This window comes from Selaginella moellendorffii, unplaced genomic scaffold (genome assembly GCF_000143415.4).
Source record: "Selaginella moellendorffii unplaced genomic scaffold, v1.0 SELMOscaffold_0, whole genome shotgun sequence".
NCBI lineage: Eukaryota > Viridiplantae > Streptophyta > Lycopodiopsida > Selaginellales > Selaginellaceae > Selaginella > Selaginella moellendorffii.
In genome coordinates this window covers 6171929-6196815 of record NW_003314261.1, presented here as the reverse complement: position 1 = coordinate 6196815, position 24887 = coordinate 6171929, and the positions used below count along the sequence as shown (strand labels likewise).

General features: G+C 44.5%; 6 protein-coding genes across 8 annotated transcripts; 1 reads left to right on the top strand and 5 right to left on the bottom strand.

Annotated features, from left to right (window-relative positions):
* Positions 1 to 8337: 8337 nt before the first annotated feature.
* On the bottom strand, positions 8338 to 9754 carry LOC9643090. The gene is made up of 4 exons (XM_024675400.1): positions 9261 to 9754; positions 9080 to 9180; positions 8799 to 9030; positions 8338 to 8740 (listed from the first exon to the last, which is right to left on the bottom strand). The coding sequence occupies exons 1-4, from the start codon at positions 9442 to 9444 to the stop codon at positions 8358 to 8360; spliced, it is 900 nt and encodes a 299-aa protein (XP_024531168.1). The 5' UTR covers positions 9445 to 9754; the 3' UTR covers positions 8338 to 8357.
* An 89-nt stretch (positions 9755 to 9843) lies between these two features.
* LOC9643089 (1,2-dihydroxy-3-keto-5-methylthiopentene dioxygenase 3) lies at positions 9844 to 10918 on the top strand. Its single transcript, XM_002961232.2, has 7 exons — positions 9844 to 9917; positions 9968 to 10037; positions 10090 to 10184; positions 10241 to 10355; positions 10431 to 10555; positions 10609 to 10679; positions 10731 to 10918. The coding sequence occupies exons 1-7, from the start codon at positions 9903 to 9905 to the stop codon at positions 10783 to 10785; spliced, it is 546 nt and encodes a 181-aa protein (XP_002961278.1). The 5' UTR covers positions 9844 to 9902; the 3' UTR covers positions 10786 to 10918.
* Positions 10919 to 11104: 186 nt separating this feature from the next.
* On the bottom strand, positions 11105 to 13156 carry LOC112340484. The gene is made up of 5 exons (XM_024675353.1): positions 13132 to 13156; positions 11900 to 13075; positions 11690 to 11842; positions 11383 to 11625; positions 11105 to 11316 (listed from the first exon to the last, which is right to left on the bottom strand). The coding sequence occupies exons 2-5, from the start codon at positions 12737 to 12739 to the stop codon at positions 11188 to 11190; spliced, it is 1365 nt and encodes a 454-aa protein (XP_024531121.1). The 5' UTR covers positions 12740 to 13075; positions 13132 to 13156; the 3' UTR covers positions 11105 to 11187.
* Positions 12867 to 14325, bottom strand: LOC112349079 (putative transferase At4g12130, mitochondrial). Its single transcript, XM_024682817.1, has 4 exons — positions 13829 to 14325; positions 13532 to 13746; positions 13348 to 13446; positions 12867 to 13075 (listed from the first exon to the last, which is right to left on the bottom strand). Exons 1-4 carry the CDS (start codon positions 14323 to 14325, stop codon positions 12867 to 12869), a joined length of 1020 nt encoding a protein of 339 aa, XP_024538585.1.
* A 1455-nt stretch (positions 14326 to 15780) lies between these two features.
* On the bottom strand, positions 15781 to 17572 carry LOC9643088. The gene is made up of 4 exons (XM_002960586.2): positions 16533 to 17572; positions 16324 to 16476; positions 16035 to 16277; positions 15781 to 15982 (listed from the first exon to the last, which is right to left on the bottom strand). Exons 1-4 carry the CDS (start codon positions 17361 to 17363, stop codon positions 15851 to 15853), a joined length of 1359 nt encoding a protein of 452 aa, XP_002960632.1. The 5' UTR covers positions 17364 to 17572; the 3' UTR covers positions 15781 to 15850.
* A 3658-nt stretch (positions 17573 to 21230) lies between these two features.
* On the bottom strand, positions 21231 to 24025 carry LOC9643087. 3 transcript variants are annotated; one of them, XM_024675369.1, is made up of 9 exons: positions 23873 to 24025; positions 23693 to 23760; positions 23363 to 23628; positions 23216 to 23301; positions 23090 to 23170; positions 22001 to 23037; positions 21792 to 21944; positions 21494 to 21736; positions 21231 to 21441 (listed from the first exon to the last, which is right to left on the bottom strand). In XM_024675369.1, exons 6-9 carry the CDS (start codon positions 22820 to 22822, stop codon positions 21313 to 21315), a joined length of 1347 nt encoding a protein of 448 aa, XP_024531137.1. In that variant the 5' UTR covers positions 22823 to 23037; positions 23090 to 23170; positions 23216 to 23301; positions 23363 to 23628; positions 23693 to 23760; positions 23873 to 24025; the 3' UTR covers positions 21231 to 21312. The 3 variants fall into 3 exon arrangements, with proteins under 3 accessions (XP_024531137.1, XP_024531147.1, XP_024531143.1); XM_024675379.1 differs by having other exon boundaries at positions 23090 to 23301; positions 23363 to 23601; XM_024675375.1 differs by having other exon boundaries at positions 23090 to 23301; positions 23363 to 23596.
* Between the last annotated feature and the right edge of the window lie 862 nt (positions 24026 to 24887).

Genomic DNA, 24887 nt, shown 5'->3' with positions numbered 1-24887 from the left:
GCACGTGGGAGATGTATATGATAGATCGGAGGGGCGAGTTGCCTTTTATCAGGCGGACAACTCTTGTCTTGAAGACTTTCTTCACCTCCTCGCCCACCATAATATCCACAACTATCTCTTGCATCGCAAAGCTAGAATGCTGCCTGGAGACGGCATAGAACCGGATGTTCTGATCGTCCAACACCTTCCTATTGATCAAGTCTGGAAACCTTGTCTCGCCCTTCATTGTTCGGTAGTAGGGGATCACATCTGCGATGTCAGGTGTTACTGGACTTGCCAGCATCTTCTGCTTCAGTTTCTCCACCCACTCATCAGATACTAGCCTGTGGTTGTATTTGCTTTGGATGTCGATACGGCTCACGTCGATTGTATATACTTTGTTGGAATAGTAACAAGTACTATTATCTGCGACGATTTTTGCTGCCTCTTCTTGCTCTTTTTGCTCTTTGCGGCTCTTCTTTTTGGTGGGTATAGTGTTCGAACCCGAGGCAATGGCATCACTGAGTAGCTTCTTTTTTGGAGCAAGAGAGTCCGATGTCGGCTTGAGCTTGACCACCCTTTTCTGCTTCTGGGTAGTTTCCAGATCGACCCCCTTCCCCTTCGCTTCGCGAACTGGAGGCACTTTCAACGGCTCAATGTTGGAATATAGTTTTTGAACATCGCCGTAGGTGAGGTCCGTGGATTCCATGTGATCTTCATAGACCCGCAGCGCCTTTGAAATTGTGGGCCTCCTGGACAACCTCTCCCTATCTCCCTCTAGGAATTCCTCATAGCCGCTGCCCCCCTCCGGGAAGCCGCTAGGATGTGCAAGGTGGATCTTGAAGGCGGACGCTGTCTCTACCACAAGTGCCAGTCCATATTCTTGCATGGAACTGCATGGAGTGTCTGTCACTTGGATGAGGATCCCCATGCATTCTTTTCTCCCACCATCTATGTTGTACAGCCTCAGATCCTCGCCTTCCATCCCAAAAGTCCAACTGGTGAGCTCCTCCCCCTTCTCTGCATCCACATTGACAGTGGCTGGAAGAAGAACGCAATTCCTTGCCTGTTCAGAAATGCACAACAATTAGAGCTGACAGATGAAAAGCTAGCAGCTGGAAATAACGTGAGGCCACACGCCATTCACCACTGCATCAGATGTCTTGAGGCTGCATCCTAAGATGGCGTGAGGCTACACGCCATCTGTAACCGGACTGCACTCGAGAGCCCAATCGGTGCATGCCAATGTTGCTACTGAATGGCATGTGGCCTCATGCCATTTTCTACTTGGCCTAAAAGACTTACCATTTGAACCTGAATGGAGGCGTGACAATCGAGGCCGGACTCGCTAGCGAATGTGCACTGTGTGTGCAGCGGATCGTAGCAGCAAGGCTACTCTGCCACTTACAGTTGGAGAGTGGCGTTGAAATCTCCCGGGACGCCAAGTGGGCTGCGTGTGGGTGGCGGAGTGGGTGGCGGAGTTGGCGGTGAAGTTACAAACTGGGTGTGTCTTGAAGTGGACGCCGATGCACACGAGCGCGATGCAAGCGCGAGTGTGATGCAAGCGCGAGTGGACGCCGATGCACATGAGAAACCTATAGAGAAGGTAGATGAGTGCGAATGTGAGCGTGATCGCGAGTGGGAGCGCGATGCGAGCGCGAGTACGAAGCAAAATGCAAAACCTAACCTCACACGCGCGAAATGTCACGACGGTTGGTAATCCCACCACGTCATCATTCCTCGGACTTGGGTGCCACCATTAATTTCTGGATCGCCGCGCGCATGCATGCACGTGAAATCCAAAAGAAATCCGCAACGTCATCATTCCTCGGACTGCATGCACGCGAAATCCAAAAGAAAGATCATGATTGGGATATCATTTAATACCCTCGCTATATTTATACCATGCATGATTGGATATTCCAAAGCATCTTGTATTTCCAAAAATGCCAGATGTTCAACTAAATAAAGAATGGTATACAATGTCCTTCTTGATGACCCTGCAAAGAAGCATCTCGATCGGACACCACATGAGACCACACGAGCCTTACAATGTTTCAAGGGCATTTGCCATAGATCCGACCGTTATTTTGCTCCAAGATTCTACAGTTTGGTGTGCATTGACCTTTCCATCGACACTGCAAAGGGACATCACAATCAGATGTGGGATCACAAGAAACCAACTTCACTAACTCTGGTTTCACCAAGATCTACATAAGGAGTTATGAAATGAAAGGACCCTCTCTATTGAAATGTGTTTATGGTCCTAGGGGCATTGTGACATATCAAAGGATTTTGCATCAAGTTCTGTATTTGCATGTTTATCAAGCTACTGAATTGCTAAACCCTAAACCCTAAACATATGGCAAATGCTGCGTGAAGAAAGATGCCCTTTCTGGGCAAATGCTGTAAGAGGCAGATGCCGAGCAGATGTATCTCAGGCTAGCGAAGGGGACAAACGAAAGTTAGCTATAAACATGACGGGATGCAAATAGATTACTAGGCTGGTCCTGCGAAAATCAAAAACCATAATTGAAAACATTGAAAATGCAAAAAGAAAGGTTTATAATATTTTTGAATTTTAAGCAACCAAAGGAATGTAAGTAGGGCATGTGTTTGTAAGTTTAAAAATGCCTCAACCACTTAAATTCCCAAGTAAATAAAGCTGTTTCTATTTTTGGTACAGGTAAACTTTATAGCGTGTGGGCTCATGCAATTTTGAACCCAAAAATGCACCAAAAAATGCTCGACTAGCATTATTCTTTGAATGGCGTGTGGCCTTATATTGCCATAAATGGACGTACACACACATCATAATTATTCCTTTACACGGCGAATAATCTTGGCACGGATCGCTGACATGGCATGGCAAAGTTCGAATCACTGACATGGCACAGCTGGATCGAGGCAAGGACATGATGTGACAAAGTTCAACCTCCGATAGCAAAGTCTAGAAGCTACTCAGTTTGAAATTTGTCAGAGGAATCATAAGATCTAGTTTGTCAAAGGATTTGATGTGACGTTCAAACGTGTGTTATTTTTGAATTCTCGAACTCATTCCTAGGTCTATCATTTTTGTGCGCCGTGTTCTTGGTTCCGCTGAGCGCAGTGAGCGCTGCTTGTGTAAGCGGCATTGTGAGCTGTGGTTTATGCGTCTACGAGCGGTTGCGGCATTGCGAGCGCCATTGCGAGCGGCAGTTTATGCGAGTGGCAGTTTGTGCGAGTGGCGCTACGAGCAGTTGCGGTGTTGCGAGCGGCGCTACGAGTAGTTGCGGTGTTGCGAGCGACACTGTCTTTGGTGTGGCTACCGCTTCCTCTTGATATTCGGCACTTGTGCTTCCTGGTATGTTCACCATGGAATGGCTTAGGACCACATTTAGAAATGGCATGAGGCCACATGCCATCTTGGGCCCTTGCAATTTCATGGCTAGCGTATTGTCATGTATGTTTTTACTTGCCTGCAGCTGTGTGTATATCAAGATGGCATGAGGCCTCATGCCATTTTTGTGAGGCCTCATGCCATTAGTGGTACCACTAATGGCATGAGGGCTCATGCCAATTTTGTGAATGCGAAATTTCACATGGGTGTCAATAGCATGTTTGAATAATGGCATGTGGCCTCATGCTATTGAGGTTGTTTGGTATGTTATGATTTAGGCCATTCTCCACATTTTTTGTATGGTCTTAACTTCTTTTCTGCACTTTTAGAATGGCCTCCGCAAGTGCGATGCATGTTCCCTCCGTGGATCTTAAGAACCGTGCTACATGGATTCAGGCAAAGGTGTTTCTAAACAACCCCGACGGGGAGGTGGTAGCTAAGGGCTTAGCCACAGTTGTCGATCCAAGAGATGCGGTTGCTAATCAAGAATTGGGCTGGGATGATATTGGAGTTGCGATTTTAGAGGTTGTTGACACAAAAGAAAACAGTCTGACTATTGGAAGCATTGTGCGGTGGAAATTGAGGCACTTAGTGTTTGAGAATGTGAAGGATTCACAATCAAACACCACTACAACTGATGACAGAACATCTCTTCATGGGAAAAGAAAGTACACCTTCCTAAAGCGCAGCCAAAGGGATCTGAGTAACGAACCGAAAAGGCAGAAAATGGCGATGGAGGTTCGAATGGTCTCGACAGTTGCTTGTTGCAAGAGGAGGTGCTGTCAACATGCTGATTGGGATGCTATTGAAGAGGAGAGAGCAAGATACAAGACATTGTCCTGGAAGGCAGCTCACAATTTTGTGTATGAGGCATTACGGTCATCTGTTGATGCTTCAGAACATCAGGTGGGGGGCATGGTCTTCCAGAGGGGTTTGGTCTGCATGAAGGCATGGAGAATCATTTATGGAGTCCCTCGAAGCACATTCTACAGAATCAAAACTGAGTTCGAGGAATAAAGGGTTCAACAGGCAGTCCATGGGAACGACGGTACGCACAAAACCAGGGGTCATGTTGTATATGGAGAGGCAATCTTCAAGAGGTTTGTCGAGATATGTAGCGAGCAGCAACCACATAAAACCCGCCTCTTGGAAGATGGAACTCGAGACACCCAACGAGTTCTCCCTTCCATGTATACCAAGGGGGCCATATTGGAAGATGTGAATCGGGAACTCCAGAGTAATGGCTACAAGAAGCTGAGCCAATCTAGATTTAGTAAATTGTGGAGCAACAGGTTCAGGGATATGAGTATAGGAAAGTACTCCAGCTTTTCAAAGTGTGACGAGTGCACTGCTATCAAAATGGCTTTGTCGAAGAATTCTTGCATCGGTCAAGAGCGAGAGATGTTGGTTAGAAGGCGGCTCGACCACAACATCGAGCAGAGAAGCTGCAGGACTGCATATTATCATAACAGGATTCTCTCCATGGAGAGACCTGACTCTTACCTCTGCATCATCCACGACAAAATGGACCAGAAAAAGACGTGCTTACCTCGACTCAATCCTGCCCCCAAGGCAATCTCTTCATCCATGCAGCTGCCTGTGTCTCTGTTTGGCATAATCGCTCATGGGCATGGTGCCCAGAACTATGGGAACTTCTTTGTACCTCTATGGGGTGGCGAGGGTGCAAACATGATGATTGCGTCCCTAGCAAAACACTTAAGGTCTTTGCAAAGTGCGCAGACTGAGCTGAACGGCCAACCCTTGCATAAGGCCCTTGTCGATCGAACCCCATACAGGGTTCAGCTGGAGGAGGAGCAAAGGCTTGCAGTATTGCATGGGGCTCCATGCCATCCCAGTGAATATATTGGCCGTCAGATTGTAGGGTTATCACGTGAGGCCTCATGCCATTCCGACGAGGCTGGTCGCCCGGTGAATGCACAGCCTCATCCAAACGAAGCAGAATCTCAAGGAAGTTCTTGCGGCCGATGTGGCCTTCCACCCCATCTTCTGCTCCAAACAGACAATGCTGGCAGTGAGAACAAAAACATGTACGTCTTCGCGTACTTGGCGATGCTTGTTGCCAAAGGCATATTTGAAACGGTTACACTTGGCTTTCTCATGGTTGGGCACACTCATGAAGACGTCGATGCCATGTTCAGTCACCTGGCAGAGTCCCTCCGGCGATCCAATGTCCTCACCCTCCCACAACTCTATGATGAATTCCAAAATTGCATCAAAGGCACTGTTGAAGCTGCACTTGTGACAGAGGTTCCAGACTTTAAGGGGTTTGTAAGAGGCTACATCAGGGACGGATCCGAAACGTTGATTGGCCACTCCAAGCCTCTTCAGTTTCATTTCAGCATGTGTGACGGTGCTCCAGTGATGAGGTACAAGATGAGAGAATGGGACACAGTGTGGCTGCCAGTGGACGGCATTGAACTCTTCAAGAGAGATCCCATAACTGGGGAACCTATGATTCCTCAGGGTTCCCCACGGCCGATACACCCGGATGGACTCAAAGACCAGGAAAGTATAGTGGCCGGGATTAGACAGTATATTGCCTTGTGGAAGAGGGGGTTGGTGTTTGGTGGAGAATCCTATTTTAAGAGGTGCAAGCCTTTGCTCGAATACTGGGAGAAGATTATATCTGCTATCCAAAATGGGCCGGTTGTATATGAAGAATTGGAAGAGTCCTTTTGGCCAGAACCCAGAGCACCAGATAGTAGCGGAACAATGTCCTCTGGAAATGCAATGACAGATAACGATGTTGAGGATCACTATTGTGGGCCGAGGAACAAGAAGCCGGATTCAGCATTCAATCCAGTACAGGTTTGCAAAGGAATGGTCGTGCTTGTCAGACCCAGTAATAAAAAACAAATGATATGGGTGGGGCGCTGCATCACTGATGCAGAGGAGGACGCGGAAACTAACTCCTTCAATGTAACTGTGGAGTGGTTCAAGCCAAGTTCCGGATATACGAAGGATTGCCTAGAAAAGAGATGGGTGCTAAATCCAAGGGATCCCAGCATGAGCATATCTATGGATAATGTTGTGCATGGTTGGATGCGGAAGCAAAGTGCCACCATCACCTTGCCAGACCATGCAAGAGATGCAGCAAGAGCATTCATAACCTGGGTTCAAGGTGAGATTCATTAATATTCCTTTACTAAGTTTCTAATGTATTTTATTTCAAGGTGAACAATCCGAATCTGAATCAGAGGAGGCGTGATGGCATGGCGTGATGGCGTGAGGCGTGACACCAAAAAGGAGGTGTCCACTAGCGCTTAGGCTTATAATGGCATGTGCCCTCATGCCATTTACTTGATCACCAAATACCTTTTTCCCTTTGCACTAGTATATCTTAATACCGGTCTGAGAAATAGAATGGCATGTGCCCTCAGGCCTTTTACTAAATCACCTTTGAAAGAAATGCAAGCCTCTATGTAGTAAAAAAAAGGTACTAGAGAAATTCCTTAATAATATAAATGTTATTTAGTTTCATGAAAATACACTAAGAGTCAAATGAGTTAAATGACTTCTCCAGACTAGCAATGCCTCTTGCTACACCTTCACAATTAGATTTGTTAGAAAAAGATAACATTGAATAATATCTAAATGTTCTCACCATTAAATGATATGTCTGGCTAATAGGAATGACATTCATCTTGGAAAGCTCACCACACGCTCAATGAACAAACAAATAGTGTGTGCGAGCATGCCATCGCTCTTCTTTAGCTTCAGATTCGGCTTGTTCACCTTGACAATGAGATTTATTATACAACCAGATGGACTCAGTCTGGACACAAAGTCACCGCGCTAGTCACCATGCCCCAGATATGTCTAGCCCCTGGACAAAAAACATATAATTTCACATCATTTTCAAATACTTAAAAATTTGTACCTAGTCCCATTTTACTGAATAAATCCCACTTTAACGAAATAGAGCATAATAGCCTTCCTCCATAATCCCAAATCCCCCCGAAACACTGAGACCTTCCCTCCGCTATGCATGAGGTGCCTTATGTCACGCAAAAAGTCCAGCTCCGGAAGTTGGGGCATGACAAAGTCCTCGATGTCTTTAAACTTGAAATTCAATGACCTGCAGATCTTTATCGTCTGCATCCGAAGCTCTACAAAATGTTTTTTATTCCTTGTACTCGTCTAATCTGATGGACATGGTTCTTCTCCATGCACTGTGGGAGGACGCTTTAACAATCAAGAAGAAGAGAGTGTCGAGAAATGTTGGGTGTCCACCATGAGTAAAGAACGCATCAGAAATCAGGAGAACATCGTCATGGGTCAGCTTGCAAAAGAATGATTGCGAGGCTGGTTACACATGCATATCCAGATCGAGTTCTTCCACATCCACCACCGTGATAGATATAACCAGCTGCCCGATCAAACACTTTGCGCACAACATTGCTGCCACCATCAATCCCCACCTGGAGCACGCGATCGAACTCTACCAAAAGATACCCTTCTCCGGCATTGCCGAAAAAGGATGCCTTCGTTGAGTATCGGTGCCATCCACATCTTCATACATAACTACTGCGCCTTGGAAATGGCTAAGATGAACTCTAAAACCAACTTGGAATATCTTTTGATACTCATCAGAGAGGTATTGTACCGAATTCACAAGAGATGCATACAGTCTTGCAGATGCCTCTTCGCGGCTTGTGGCTCCAGCAACTACATGCAGCGGGCAAGGATCCGTGAAGAGTGGGGTGTTATTGGGCGAGTAGAGCATGGAAAGAAAGAGTTGGAGCTCCGACGCGAATGAATCCCATACCTTGTAGCCACCGATGGGAGTGTGCTCCATAGTAGAAATCCTAGAATGCAAAAGAATATCTAGGATATGCTAACCCACGAGCTCGCCAAAGTGGTTGCAGGGCCAGTCCTTCTAAATGTTTGCTCTCATCTCAGCTCGTAATGGACATCAGAAGCAACGCATTCTTGAAAGATCGTCTAGTGCTCACACAAACTCGAAAATACTCGAAATTCATAAACTTACGGGACTTTTGATAAAATCCATTGACCTGCTACTTGTGTCGCCTGAAAAGACCCTTTTTGGACTCTTTTGTAAACGATTCGCTTGGAAAATCGTAGTCACGCCTTGTAGTAAGTGACCGTACTTTGGAAGGTTTTCCAATTCATCAGCGTTGTACTTGTCGTTGCAAACCGTTTCCAGTGTCCTCTTCAGTTTCGTTATTTCCTCCAACACCCAATTTTTCTCCTGCCGAGCGAAATGAGCTATGGCCTGTGGGTTCATCGCAATAATCCACGTTAAGTTCTTGGCATCATTTGGCATAAGTTGTGGCATTATCTCTGGACGCAGTTTCCCGCTGCAGACAGCCTCTATGTATGGAATCATACCCTTACGATCTGGAAAAGTAAATTGTGTAAAACATCTGTAAGAACGATGTGCAACAATGTTATATACCTCCAACGTTTTTGTTTGCCCCTTCTCTCAATAAGAGTTCAACAACTTGGCTGTTACCACAGCGACAAGCTTCTACAAGTGGTAGTCGCCCATCAGTACTTTCCTCGTTGAAACTTGAAAGTCCATAAACTAACTCCTCCAGTGTCGCATAGTCGATTCTTTCATTTGAAATAAAATCGCATAACAAATCGAATCTTTTTATTTTAGTTGCCTTGAAATATTTTCGCCCATACTAAAAGAGGGTGTATTAGACAAATAACCAGCAAAAAAATATTACGAACCTTGAAGCTGTTTGAAGAGAATGCTAAGTAAATTTTGCAGTCCGGAATCACTGAAGTAAGATCCAAAAAGCTTGGATGTTTCACGTGATGGGGTCGCCTGCCTGGAGTGAAATAGTAGACGTCGTCAAACGGTTTCGCGTGCATATGAGATATGTAAAAATATACATGTGTAAAAACACACCTTGTTCTATGTACCTCCCAGGTTGCCTGTGGCAGAGTTGTTCAAATATAACTTCTGCCTTCAGCCCGTGCGGTACAACCTGTCCACGGTCTTCACTATCCTCCCTGAACTCCGTATGATAATCAGTTGTAAAGCGAAAACCATCAGGAACCTGTTGATAGCGAACAATCATAACAAATACCATTAACCATGTTAACCATTAGCTTGCTTATTCGAGTTGCATCATAAACCAAGGAGGAAGAGCCGGAAAGAGTATACTGCTCGCCGGAAAGAGTCCCTTCGATTGTAGAACCAGCCCAGAACCTTGCAGACTATTTCAGACACCATGTCGCTAAAGACACATTGCAACGAGCTCACGACTATCTAATGCCAAAAAGTGTTCTCACTAGAGAACAAAATCGCTCTGTCACGCTCAGCATCACACCCTGGAGCAAGCTTGAACGATTTCGGTCGACCATGGAGCTTGACCTGTTCTTGGAGTTGAATGCGAGACCTACACTACAGCAAAAGCCCTAGAATGCAAAAGAATATCTAGCATACCTTAGCATATGCTAGGTATATTCACTGAGGGACTACACACGTGGTAGGCTACAGGCTGCCCACGTGTACATCGTGCTGAGGGTTTGTTCTTACGAGGAGAGAATGGGAGCCGACGAGGTATGGCGATGGTTTTAGAGCTGAGCTCCTGATCGTAGTCTTTTGGTTAGCCTGGAATTGAAGCGTGGTATCTCGATGAATCGCAAGAGCAGCAGCGTGTATCCAAAAAAATTCTCGATGGTGAGTGTGAATTTCTGGAATTGTTTGATGGATTTGGTTTGGTTTTGCCCAGATCTTGGTGTGCTGCAGTGGCACTTAAATGCGGATTTGTACGAGACAGACCCGGAGCTCAAGGCTATTCGAGACGAGCGAGGCTACGATTACTATGTATGTATCCATCCACAACCTTGTTTGGCTCTTATCCGAATTGTGCTCGTGCTCAGGATATCATCACAATCGCGCCTGGAAAGCTTCCCAACTACGAGGAGCGGATCAAAAGTTTCTACGAGGAACACATCCACACGGACGAGGAGATTAGATACTGTCTCGAAGGAAGTGGTCTGTAGTATCTATTTTTCTTTCTTTCGAGGAAATAATCCAGTTTTTGTTAACGATTCTTTCGATCCATCTCAGGATACTTTGACGTGAGAGATGGCAGCGATCGGTGGATTCGTGTGTGGACCAAGAAGGGCGACATGATCATTCTCCCGGCTGGGATGTATCATCGATTCACACCGGATTCCAACAATTTCATCACGGTCTGTAACTGAGATTCTCTTTGATCAAACATGAAGCTTAGAAATCTATGCAGGTGATGCGCCTCTTTAGTGGACATCCAATCTGGACAGCGTTTAATCGCCCCCAAGAAGACAATCGTGCAAGGTCTGCAAATTACATATTCTTGTGAAAGTTATCTCTTCTTGGTTTTCCCAGAGTGGAGTACGTAAACAATTTCCTCGCGAAGACCAAAAAGTGTGCACAAAGTTGATCATAGAATATTTTTTTCTCAGGCAGGATAGAGATAAGAAAATCACCATGATTTTGCGTCCATATATTTCCATAGCTTCAAACATCCTCTAAGTTTACATATCTTTAAAAAAACAAAAGATTGTTTCGATCTAGATGGTATTCACTCCACCTTCAGTGCTTTGTTTTTGTTGGCTCAGCTTGTTTCTCCTTCCTAGGGGAAACGAAGGGAGAAGGGCAGATGCGCTCAGATCGAAATGTTCTACCGCCAATTTTTTCTAACTTTGACTCCCGAAGAATGCGTGTATCCTATCATCCCGTGCTAGAAAGAAGAGCACAAGTGTAGCATGAAAAGATTTTTTCATAGACCAACATTTTTCTCTCAAATGAATCCAAGCAGGAGAGAGATACGAAAATTATAATCCTAGAGCAATGCACTGTATCCTCCATGCGGCTCTCGTTTCTTTTTCCAGATGCTAAATCCGACCACCAGCGCCAGCACCGCAACGATCGCAAGCGTGACCGCCATCACATTAACTCTGTTTTTGACGTCCTAGAGCGGAGAAAAACAATCGCTCAATCTAAGAACTTGAAACAAGTAAAAGTTTACCACACGTACCTTGAATTGCCTCAGAGACACAGTATCATCGTCGCTCAAGATGAGATAAAAGAGCGCCATGACACCCGTGTGCTCCTGGGCGGAGCTATAAGACGAGGACAAGTGGAGCTTCTCACCGCTCGCGACCGTCACAGTCCCTGGCTCGGGGAAGCACGTAGACATCCCAACAACGTAGCCAGCTTCGTTTCCAGGAGTTGATCCATTCCCGTATAGAGCAATCGAGGAGCACAAGTGCCGACCATCCTTGGAAAGCCACAAAAATCGTTAGCAAGTTTCACGAGAGTTTTTTCTACTTTTTTTTTCTTACCTCTCCATGCATGGTCATGCCCATGGCTCCAGCGTGCTGATGCGCTACTCCGTAGATAATGCTACCCCCTTTCGGAATCACCAGGTGATTCTCCAGCTGATAAATACAATCGGGATTCGAGGACGGGTCGCAAGCAGGAACGTCATACTCGATCTGCAGAACGATCGTAAGAAATAAAAACAAAAAAGTTTACAATCAGGACAAACGAACCTTGCAGCCAACGTGACGGTCGATTGGATCCCGCTTCCTGCTGTCTGTGATGTCGAATATATAAGCACGAACAGGCAGGACACACTCGTCCCACTCCACCCATTCGATGGTGTATTGCATGTAAAGAGTCTTCTTTGGTGCTTGAAATCCCGGCTTCACTGCGCATTTAGTCCCCTCGTAGCAGCAGTGCAGACCGCCTTTGTAGCCCTGCTTCAAAGGCTGTCCAGAGGCGTCTGTTGTGACGTTGTACAAGCTGCAGCGGCACTCGAGGCATCCTTGGGGATCATATGTTCCTCTGGTGTCGATGGCATGGACGTTGAGCACCCAGAGCTCCTCGTAGCCTTCTGGAGGATTCCCAACGCCGATAGCATAGGAGCCTGGAACAAAGTAGCTCGTGTGCCTCGTCTCGGATCCAAGACCCCAGAACTGCGACAGGACGTTGTGCTGACAAATTCCATCGTTTCCAGCGATTATAGCCGATGGCGAGCCTAGACGATCCTGTCCATGATGGAAGCCGCCTCTTACCAGCTCTTTTCTCTCGGAGCTCTTCACATAGAGGCTAAACACTACCCAGTGATGCAGATAGACGTCGCTCAGAGGCACGGGATTCCCAAGCTCGTCTACAACCTCTCCCTGGAAGTTCTTGACACCGAGATGACCTTTGGGAAACTCGAGCTCGTAGTTTCGGTCTTGGACCTCTCCCGGTCCCAGAGCAAAGGCTGGAGACTTGTAAGTCTTCTTCTGAATTCTGGAAGATCTGGAGCAGTCCTTCGATTCTGCTGGAGATGAAGATCGTAGCAAAGCGATGAGCACGACGAGAACCAAAAGCTTCCCGTCCATTTTTAGTTGCTATTCACCCCCACCCTGCTCCATCCGCTAAATAGCAAATCAGGACAAAGCTCGGAAGCTTCCTCAGCGAGACTTCTGTTCGTTGCCTCTTTGTTTGTTTCCCAGAAACTTATCCCGATCAGTCCCATTGATGCAGCCACCACTTGGGTCGTAAGACCTTCACCTGTATGCTTGCCATCCCGCCACCGATGCTTAGCGGTTTGGAAACCGCTTCCAGTCTCACAAGAGCGAATCCCCGGGAGCCAAGTGCCGTTGTTACAGTGCCCATCTTCTTGGACGATTCTGCGTCGACGATTTCAGCACCATGACTCACTGCCTCACCGATTTCTGCAATGACACGTAAAGCACAAATAAGAAGTTCTAAACCACACGGCTCATCTCACCTTTGCCATCCTTGTCAAGAAAAATCACCGGCATTACGCGCTTTCTTATCACTCCTCGGTGGTGTGTGCGAGCAACAAGCTCCTGGCCCACATAGCAACCTTTGTCGAAGTCGATCGCGTTCAGACCTTCAAGATTGTACTCGAGAGGAATGGCCTCCCCTGTCAATCACTAGATTTAAGAAAAACTGAACACAGCAAGCGAAAAAGAGAGAAAACCTCCACGAATTTCTGCCGGTCCCTCTGGAATTCCTTGTTCCAACCTCCACAACAGATAATACTGCTCGTCAACCTCTTGATCGGCATCAATCAATGGAGCTGCCAAAGAAAAAAACAACGTGTAACTGTTGTTATAGATCAGCGTCACTATGAAACTTACGAGTGGATTCCACCGGAAAGATACCTCGGAAGCCGAGACATCCTGTCCTGGGATCTTTATGCCAACGCCAGCCTTGGACATTGCTAGAGGCAGAAGTATTCCCAGCAACATCACGCCCAGCACCCCACCCTACAGAGCCCTCGTTGTCACCTTCGCACTCCAGAGCACCTCCAAACCTCTGCCAGACTGCAAGCTCTTTTGACATGTCCGAGAAAGAAATTTTTGCACGCAGTTTGTGCCTGAAACAAGTGAAAGTTCGTCAAAAAGACAAGGAGAAAAAAGAACAAAGTACAAGGTACAAACCTCGTCAGGTGTGCAAACAAATCGCTGACACTCTCCGCATCAACGTCCGCTACCAGCTTTGGAGCCGACTTCTCGCTCCCGGGGCCCGTTCCCGATCTGTCCAACTTCTCCGTGGATTGCACCGGCTTAAAAACCACCATGTCAAACAGAAACCTTCCCTGTGGATTCAAGATGGCCGTGTAGAGAGGAGGCTGCACCACCGCTGGCTGGTTGAGAGTGGGATGCGGTAGCCTCGTCGGAGAATCCTGCTCGAGCTTGTTCATGTTGTTCGTCGTCAAGCCCTGGAGGAACTTGATAACATCCTCTCCTTCAAATCCAATGACCGCTCGGCTGCTCAGCTTGCACGCAAAAGGACCTTTCTCGGCTAGCAGCGTCGAACCCCCGGAAGATAACTCGGACGCTCGAGAAGGAAACGACGGCGACGAGTGGAAGGAAAAGCTTCTCACATTTTTAGCATAGCCACGGCCCCTGTATCCTCCACCTCCCAGCAAGCGCCACACTGTAGCAGCCGCCATCGTTGGAAATTTTCTTTCTGCTTATACCCTAGGTTCTTTTCTTCAAGAACTCCGCCAAGTGCGTGACACTCGGGCTTCATGCATGGGCTGGCTCGATAGTGGCTTTCTTCCTCGTTGCTAACTTTCTCTTCTCCATTTCCTTCACGCTACTGTTCTATCCTTGAGTTTCTTGCGAGTGGTATTCTATAGCTCTTCATATCCGGACTTCTGCTCGTTCTACCCTTCCAGTTTCCCGACCCTTGACTCTGCTGTTACTCGAGTTGCCGAATTCCCGCGAGTAGCATTCTATAAATGTGCTATAAGTCGAGGAGGAGAGTTTACTTGAGAACTACAGAGACCCAAGTAGCCGTGAACGTAATCGTCGGGAAGACACCTGATGCGCTTCAAGACATTGGCATTTGCATACCTGAGCTTTGTTCGAGGATCCGTGTAAGGTGCCTTTACAAGGAGAAAATACCGAAAGAGGGGATTACTCGGTGGAGAAATGGCGAGACAGCAGCTTACCTCAAATCCAGAGATGTCGCAGTATTTCTTGGAAGGATTCTCGCTGATGAGCCTGTGAGTTTCTGATTCCATGCCAGTGCCTCGTCCATTTGCATATGTTAACATCGAATCACCTCCTTCCATGTATCGCAACGACAGATGGAGAACATGTTAGAATGTGAGATGTATAAATCCAGGAGTTCCCCCTTCTCATTCCCATCATCCGCAAAATTGGTGTGTTGTTCCCTGCTACTTTCTTATCCATGGCTGCGGGCGCTAGCGTCTCCAAACTTCTTGTGGTTGCGGCAATTCTCATGTTCACATTTCTGGCTAGCATTGAGTCTGCGCACGGGGAGTGTTGTTATACAACCACTTTATTCAACTACTTCAAGGTGGTAGCAATCCAAGTTTTGAAGTGCGAAAACGCAGGAGCTCCTTACACGCGAAATGGGGATTGATGCGAAGGAGGGTGTCTGTATCAAATTGGAATTTGTGTTGGCTGGTAGGTGCCAACATGACATTGTGCCATAAGGTTTCCTTCTCGCTTGCATCCTGGTCACAATGTCGCAATTTTTAGAAAAGGATTTCTTCCAGTTGTGCAAATCTACACTGAGGACAGTACTATTTTTTTTTAGTTTTTCTTCTCCTTAGTTGCTTTTTAGCCTGTGATCTTCTAGGAGCACAAGTTTATAGGCGAGCTTGTAAATCTTATAGGAAAAAGTGAGTGGCAGAACCTGGAGAAGGTACTTTCTTCTTTGATTGCGCTTTCCATTCCACTTGACGAGATTGAATTGGAGGCAAAAAATAACAACTGTGTCACTTGTTTTGATGAATATCGAGTCTCAGGTTAGTGAAGGTTTATAAATTTATTTGCGAATTTTGGTGCTTTGGATGATCTTTGCAAAGTTGCCCAGAAGATTATTTCCGCTAGTAAGTAAAGCTTTTCTAAGTTAGGCTGTCAGAAGCACAATGTCCTGCAAAAATGTGCCTCCCACTTTTTATATAAAAAGTATATTCATTAGATATTTCATAGCGGGCCAGTTCAAACGAGCAATGCACTGTATCTTTCATGGGACTCTGGTTTCTTGTTCCAGATGCCAAATCCGACCACTAGTGCAAGCACCACAACGATTCCAAGCGTGACCACCATCACATTAACTCTATTTTTCACGTCCTGCAGCGGAGGAAAGCAATCACTCAATCTAACAAACAAGTAAAAAACGTACCTTGATTTCTCCTAGAGACACAGTGTCATTGTCGCTCACCATGAGATAGAAGATCCCCATGACACCCGTGTGCTCCTGGGCAGAACTATAAGATGAGGAGAAGTGGAGCTTCTCACCGCTCGCGACCATCAGAGTCCCTGGCTTAGGAATGCATGTAGACATTCCAACAACGTAGCCATCTTCGTTGCCAGGAGCTGATCCATTCCCGTATAGAGGAATCGAGGAGCACAAGTGCCGACCATCCTGGAAAAGCCGCATCGTCATGAGAGTTTTTTTTACTTCTTCTTACCTCTCCGTGCATGCTTATGCCCATGCCTGCAGCGTGCTGATGTCCTACTCCATAGATAATGCTACCCCCTTTTGGAATCACCAGGTGATTCTCCAGCTGATAAATACAATCGGAATTTGAGGACGGGTCACAAGCGGGAACGTCATACTCGGCCTGCAAGACAATCGTAAGAAACATAAGAGAAACTTTTAGAATGAGGAAAAACGAACTTGGCAGCCAACTTGAGGGTCGACTGGATCCCGCTTCCTGCTGTCTGTGATGTCGAATATATAAGCACGAACAGGCCGGACACATTCGTCCCACTCCACCCATTCGATGGTGTATTGCATGTAAAGAGTCTTCTTTGGTGCTTGAAATCCCAGTTTCATTGCACATTTGGTCCCTTCATAGCAGCAATGCAAACCGCCTTTGTAACCTTGCTTCAAAGGCTGTCCAGAGGCATCTATTGTTACGTTGTACAAGCTGCAGCGGCACTCGAGGCATCCTTGGGGATCATATGTTCCTCTCGTGTCGATGGCATGGACGTTGAGCAGCCAAAGCTCCTTGTAGCCTTCTGGAGGGTTGCCAACGCCGATAGCATAGGAGCCTGGAACAAAGTAGCTCGTGTGTCTCGTCTCGGCACCAAGACCCCAGAACTGTGGATGGACGTTTTGCTGACAAATTCCATCGTTTCCAGGGATTATAGCCGCTGACGACCCTAGACGATCATGGAAGCCGCCTCTGACCAGCTCTTTTCTCTCGGAGCTCTTCAGGTGGAAGCCAAATACCACCCAGTGATGCAAATAGACTTCGCTCAGAGGCACGGGATTCCCAAGCTCGTCTACAATCTCTCCCTGGAAGTTCTTGACGCCGATATGACCTTTGGGAAACTCGATCGTGTAGTTTCGGTTTTGGACCTCTCCCGGCCCCATAGAAAAAGCTGGAGATTTGTAAGTCTTCTTCTGAATTCTGGAAGATCTGGAGCAATCCTTCGATTCTGCTGGAGATGAAGGCCATAGCAAAACGATGGCCACGACCAGAACCAAAAACTTCCCGTCCATTTTTTAGCTGCTATTCACCCCCGCCGTGCTCAACTCACCAGATGGGCTGTAGGACCTTCACCTGTATGCGGTTTGGACACCGCTTTCAGTCTTACAAGAGCGCATCCCCGTGCAGTGCTTGGACGATTCAGGCACTATCTTCCAATGTGCTTCCAATGAGCAATAGGGCACACGGTGATGTGTGCTAGCTACGAGCTCTTGGCCCACATGCGGTTTGCGGGGACAAGTTCAAGATCTCGGGTCCCAGAAGATCAATTGGATAATGGCATCGAGCACGTTCGCCCGGCATTTTCCAAGTGCCTACGTCACTAGTGACTGATCCTCTTGTGGAGAACTCTTCCTATCTATGAAAGTTGAGATAAAAACTGGGTCTTTTATTTGGTTTTAAGGCATATATTCCAAACATATATTATAAAGGGTTTAAAGATGTACATTATTAATTTATGCAATTTCATTAAAGTATTCAAAGTCTCTCCAAAGCTGGTTATGATAGATTGAGATTTCTAAAGTTCTCTTCTACAAAAATATGGAAATCATCACACAATGTAATCACACGTGATAAAAAAATAGCAATAGGGTGGGGCCATAGCAGGTTAGGTTTAAGCAGTTTGACATTTTTTCTTGAACCCTCATGTTAACAATATACACTGTGGGATAGCTATACAAGCCAAACCCATCTCACTTGCAACTGGATAAATAACCCTTAAGTTGTACACACTCTATATGACTGTATAAATTGAGACCTTGTATTAGAGGAATTGCCTCTAGATTAAGAAAAATTGAACACATCAAGCAAGAAAGAGAGAAAACCTCTACAAATTTCTGCTGGTCCTTCTGGAATTTTTTATTCCTCTTGATCATCAAGCTCGAAACCAGAAAAAATGTATAACTATTGTTATAGATCAAATGAAACTTGAGTGTAATGGAGAAGTTTTATTGTCTCTCTAGGTTAGTTGCCCACTCTAGATTATGCGTATGAAGAATTTGCAAAAGCACTTTGAAGGGGGCATTGTAGAGGGTTCCAAAATTATAGTAAGGATAATGGGTTGTAGGGGGTTTCAAAAGTATAGCAAAGATAGTGATGTTAAAACTTTAGTCTTGAAAGAATTCTTTAGTGGTGCTTCCAAATTAAATTAAAGTTAGAATTAAAGGTGGGTAGTCTTAGGTGGAGTGAGCATAAACTTAAAAAGTGTTAAAGAAGCTCTTCAAGAAAGTGCTCAAAAGCAACTCTTATTCCCAGAAGGGAAATCAACTACAATACTCTCAACTCAAGTAAAGTGATGCCCCATTTGAATACTATGTGGCTCATTGGTCCTCACCCCATCTTAGAAGCTTGGGCCTTCCCTTCAGGATGAAAGTAGGGAGTTGAGATACCCATACTAGGCCATTAAGCCATAGTGTTTCTCTTTAGTGTCTTAGGCTAAGTGATATATTTAAGGCTTAAGATTTAAAAGGTCCCATGAACAAGTTTTATGTATCATAGGATGTTAGAAACTTGGAGGTTTAATGTGTTTGGCTGCTTATGCTTAAAGGGAGTATAGCCAAACTTTAAATATAATTTTACTCAAGAATGAGGATAGGAAAAATTTAGGAACTTGTGAAGAGTTAGTTAACACTCAATTATTTGTGTAGTAAATAGTTGAACTTAAGTAGGACCAAGTCCGAGTTAACACAATAGACAAGAACCTTGGTAAAGGAATTTAGTAAAAGTCAAGATAAAGATGGTTGGATAGATGAGGTAAATTGATAAATTGGCAAAAGTAATATATAATTTACACTTGGGTGAAAGCCCAAAACATGTTTTCATTTGAACGGGGGTTTATAAAAAGTTTTTAAATGTATAGTACGAATGAGTAAATTAGGTATGGATGACCAATTTGAAACATTATATAACTCTTTGTTAAGTGTGTTTGTCATTGTTTTATGTCTAGCTTGGATTTAATCCCAAACTCAAAACTAATAGTTCATAGAGTACATATATCCTCACGTTATGCTACAATAACATTAGCTGTTGTTTAGCTCTATTTTGCGTGTTAGTCTTGGCATTTGGATATTGAATACTCTAGAATTATTTTAATGCTATTTTATGTAATTTTGTTCCTTTATTATTTAGCTTAGGAGTTATTCAATGCTCATATTCTTTCATTCATTGGCTATATAATTGGGAATTTAGCTCTATCCATTCATTAAATGGCTCAAGGCTTTAAAACTCAAATTTTACTTTATTGCATTTCACACATATGTCCAAGGGTTAAATTTTGCTCTACAGTAAATTATTATAGGGTATGAAGTGAAAACCATATACACTACATAATGTGAGTTTAAGAGATTTAACAATCCACATCAAGAATTGGGTCAAGATTTAAGAACTAGTTCTTTACAGGAATTTCTAGCAATTTGGAAAGATGCTTATGAAGATTCAAGTGCTTAGTAGCAATAAAAGTGGGAGCCTAACAGTTCACTATCAAAACCATATACTAGTGGTAAGATTGAAACCATAATAGTGAGCAAAAGTGTGTGTGCTAGGCATGATTTAAATTTAGATTCAGCTTTGAATCAACCACTTGATCATGAGCAAAAGTGTTTCAACTAAAGATGATATGGTATATAGTTATGCCCATGTGGTACTAGTTTCTATATATATACCCATTTATATACAATTGAAATACATTTCTTCCTCCTTGTGTATCACTACTTTCAAAGCATAGTAAAACCTGGAAAAGGTAATTTCCTAGTCAATCGTTCTTTTTATTTTAGTTGACAAGATTAAATTAGAGGTAAAGAATGCAACCATATCACTTGTTTTGAAAAACATTTTAAGCCTCAAGTTAGTGAGGATAAAGAGGTTTTCTTTCTTAGTAGATTAACAAACTAGACATAGTTTATAAATTTATTTATGCATTTTAGTAGTAAGAAACTCATAAATGGACAATGTTTATGAGCTAATTATGACAATTGAAAAGTGATGTAATGATTTGGACATGTTAAACCTAAATTTTCTGAAGGTGAGACTACCTTGAACCTATTCTACTAATAACATAAAAGTAAGATTTTCAACTTCAAACACATGGTTAACATATAAATTAGTATGAGGAAGATAAAAACACTTAACTTAACATCAAACTGAGAATGAAAATCATATTGATATGTAAGAAAAAAACAAAATTGTAGATGAGAAAGTGGCTTAAGCTAAGAAATAAGAAAAAGGTTAGGGAAGATTATAAGGAAAAAAAAAAGGATCAAATGATAAATTAAAAGACCCTATGAAATCTCTAACTCATCTTTAAAGTTATCTTTAAAGTAATCAAATTCCTTATTAAAAAGAATCCACTTCACAATTTCTTATAAACTCAATCTTTTTACATTCTCCAAAAACTAGATTGTATAAATTATAGTTTTAATTGATGTCACAATTACACTCCATATCAGTTAGAGATGGTAATATGATCATATCCCACAACACCAAAAGCCAAATCCAACAAAGCAACACCAATAGCCTTAAGTAATGATAGCATGGTATGGCAGAAAAAAAGAATCTATGAAAATTGAAAAGGTAATAATAAATTTGATAACTATAATCTTAGATCTGGCAAAAAGTTAACACAAATCTAAATCTAAAAAAGAACAAAGGAACAAAAACAAAAGTAATTATGAACAATCCTAAACACTAAGTAAAGCACTACCAAAAACATTGCCCTTCAACCAAAAAACTTTGCACTCTTGGATACAAATTGCAATGCTCTTTACTTCCACTATTTGGAATATCAAAATAATGGGATTCCTTTATTATAAACAAGAATGGAATTTAATCTCAAGTATATGCTATATTACTATAATTAATGTATTACATAGCATATATATATATTGTCACAACACCAATATGCATTTTTTATTTTCCCAACTTTATATATATTTATTATATTTCATAGCAGGCCATCCCCAAATAATCCTAAAGCAATGCATTGTATCCTTTATGGGACTCTCGTTTCTTGTTCCAAATGCTAAATCTGACCACCAATGCCACCATTGCAACGATCCCAAGCGTGACCGCCATCACATTAACTCTATTTTTTACATCCTGGAGGAGAAAAAAGCAATTGCTCAATCTAACAAACAAGTAAAAAACGTACCTTGACTTCTCCAAGAGACACAGTGTCATTGTCGCTCACCATGAGATAGAAGATCGCCATGACCCCCGTGTGCTCCTGGGCAGAACTATACGATGAGGAGAAGTGGAGCTTCTCACCGCTCGCGACCATTAGAGTCCCTGGCTCGGGAATGCATGTAGACATTCCAACAACGTAGCCATCTTCGTTGCCAGGAGCTGATCCATTCCCGTATAGAGGAATCGAAGAGCACAAGTGCCGACCATCCTGGAAAAGCCACACAAATCGACAGTCATGAGAGTTTTTTTTTACTTCTTCTTACCTCTCCGTGCATGCTCATGCCCATGCCTGCAGCGTGCTGATGTGCTACTCCGTAGATAATGCTACCCCCTTTTGGAATCACCAGGTGATTCTCCAGCTGATAAATACAATCGGGATTTGAGGACGGGTCACAAGCAGGAACGTCATACTCGGTCTGCAAGACAATCGTAAGAAACATAAGAGAAACTTTTAGAATGAGGAAAAACGAACTTGGCAGCCAACTTGAGGGTCGACTGGATCTCGCTTCCTGCTGTCTGTGATGTCGAACAAATAAACACGAACAGGTAGGACACACTCGTCCCACTCCACCCATTCGACAGTATATTGCATGTAGAGAACCCTCTTTGGTGCTTGAAATCCCGGCTTCACTGCGCATTTGGTCCCTTCGTAGCAGCAACGCAGACCGCCTTTATAGCCTTCCTTCAAAGGTTGTCCCGAGATTTCTGTTGTTACGTTGTACAAGCTGCAGCGGCACTCATGGCATAGTTGGGGATCATATGTTCCTCTGCCGTCGATGGCATGGAGGTTGAGCACAAAGAGCTCCTCGTAGCCTTCCGGAGGGTTGCCAATGCCGATAGCATAGGATCCTGGAACAAAGTAGCTCGTGTGCCTTGTCTCGGCACCAAGACCCCAGAACTGTGAATGGACGTTGTGCTGACAAATTCCATCGTTTCCAGTGATTATAGCGGATGGCGAGCCTAGACGATCATGGAAACCGCCTCTGACCAGCTCTTTTCTCTCGGAGCTCTTCAGGTAGAGGCCAAATACCACCCAGTGATGCAGATAGAGTTCGGTCAGAGGCATGGGATTCCCAAGCTCATCTACAATCTCTCCCTGAAAGTTCTTGACGCCAATATGACCTTTGGGAAACTCGATCTTGTAGTATCGGTCTTGGACCTCTCCCGGCTCCAGAGAAAAAGCTGGAGATTTGTAAGTCTTCCTTTGAATTCTGGAGCAATCCTTCGATTCTGCTGGAGATGAAGACCATAGCAAAACGATGGCCACGACCAGAACGAAAGGCTTCCCGTCCATTTTTTAGCCGCTATTCACCCCCGCCGTGCTCACTAGAATATCACCGCGGACGAAAACCACTTGTGTGGTAGGACCTTCGTTGCATGCCGCCACCTATGCTTAGTGGTTTGGACACCGTTTTCAGTCTGACAAGAGCACATTGGTCACAGTATCCATCTTCTTGGACGATTCTGCGTCGACGATTTCAGCACCAGGACTCACTGCCTCACTGATTTCTGCAATGAAAACAAGTAAGAAAATGTCCACGACTCACCGTACCTTTGCCACCTGTCAAGAAAATTATCGCTCCATTGTCGAAGTCGATCGCGTTCAGATCTTCCGGATTGTATTCGAGAGGAATCGCCTCCCCTGTCAATCACTAGATTAAGAAAAACTCAACACAGTAGAGAAAACCTCCACAGCCGGTCCTTCTGGAATTCCTTGCTCCAACCTCGACAAAAGATAATACTGCTCCTCGGCAACCTCTTCAATCAGTGGAGCTGGAAAAGAAAAAAACAACGTGTGACTGTTGTTATAGATCAGCGTCACTATGAAACCTACGTCCGAAAAGACACCTCGAAAGCCGAGACATCCTGTCCTGGGATCTTTATGTCAACGCCAGCCTTCCAGTTTCCCGGCCCTTACTTTGCTGTTACTCCCCGCGAGTAGCATTCTATAAACTGTGCTATAAGTCGAGGAGGAGAGTTTACTTGAGAACTACAGAGACCCAAGTAGCCTTGAACGTAATCGTCGGGAAGACACCTGATGCGCTTCAAGACATCGGCATTTGCATACCTGAGCTTTGTTCGAGGATCCGTGTAAGGTGCCTTTACAAGGAGAAAATAACGAGAGGAGATTCCACGGTGGAGAAATGGCGAGACAGCACCTTACCTCAAATCCAGAGACGTCGCAGTATTTCTTGGAAGGATAAATGGAAGGAGGCGATTCGATGTTAACATCTGCAAATGTACGAGGCTAAACAATGTACGAGGTACTGGTATGGAATCAGGAACTCTAGGAGATGGAAATTCTCGGCCTAGACGATCTGCTTGAGGTGCTTTCAGTGCCTACCTCGCGTGTTGCCCTTGGGATAGCGCTCCAGGAGCTGCGATCGCATGAATGGAAGAAGCGCCGGGAGCACGCATTCCGCTGCATCGATCGCCTCCTCGCCGCACGATGAAGACGCCTGCGCTGCGTCACTGAAGGAATCATCTCACGAACCCTAATAGCATCTATTCAAACGGATCTCATTATCTACCCCATATCTCTCTCTCTGTACTGCAGCTGACCTGTACTGAAATTTTATAATCAACTGAGGGCGATGTTCTAACAACGGGATTCATCGCTATCCTTGCTTGCACACATAGCCTCTCATTCACTCTCTGTTAGTCTTCTTATCATGGCTGCAGGCGTGGGCGTCTTCAAGCTTCTTGTGGTTGCGGCAGTTCTCATGTTCACATTTGTTGCTAGCATTGAGTCTGCGCGTGTCTTTGGAGGGGACTTTATTCAACTAGTTCAAGGTGGTAGCAATCCAAGTCTGAAGTGCCAAGACACAGGAGATCCTTGCACGCAGAATAAGGATTGCTGCAAAGGAGGGTGTCTGTATCAAGTTGGAATTTGTGTTGGCTGGTAGGTGCCAAAATGACATTGTGCCATAAGGTTTCCTCTTGCTTGCATCCTGGTCACAATGTCGCAACTTCTAGAAGAGGGTTTCTTCCAGTTGTGCAGATCTACAGATTGACACAAGCTATTGGAACAATAGCACTGAATAATGATTGAAAGAAGAATTTCAGTGCTCCCCAATTCTTGAAGGTCCCCATTTTTCTTCCAATTCTGTTGTTTGAGGACAGTCTTATGACCTTATACTCTTTCTTCTTTTTTTTTGTTTTTTCTTCTCCTTAGTCACTTCTTGGCTTGCGATCATCTAGGAGCACAAGTTTGTAAGCAAGCTTGTAAATCTCATTGGTGTTGTTATGCCGACATGGCAATAGTTTTTATGTATATGTACCTAGAGTTGAGACATACACTCCTTGTATGCTGATCTCTCCACTACTTTTATCTTATCAGAACAATTAGCTCCTTGATC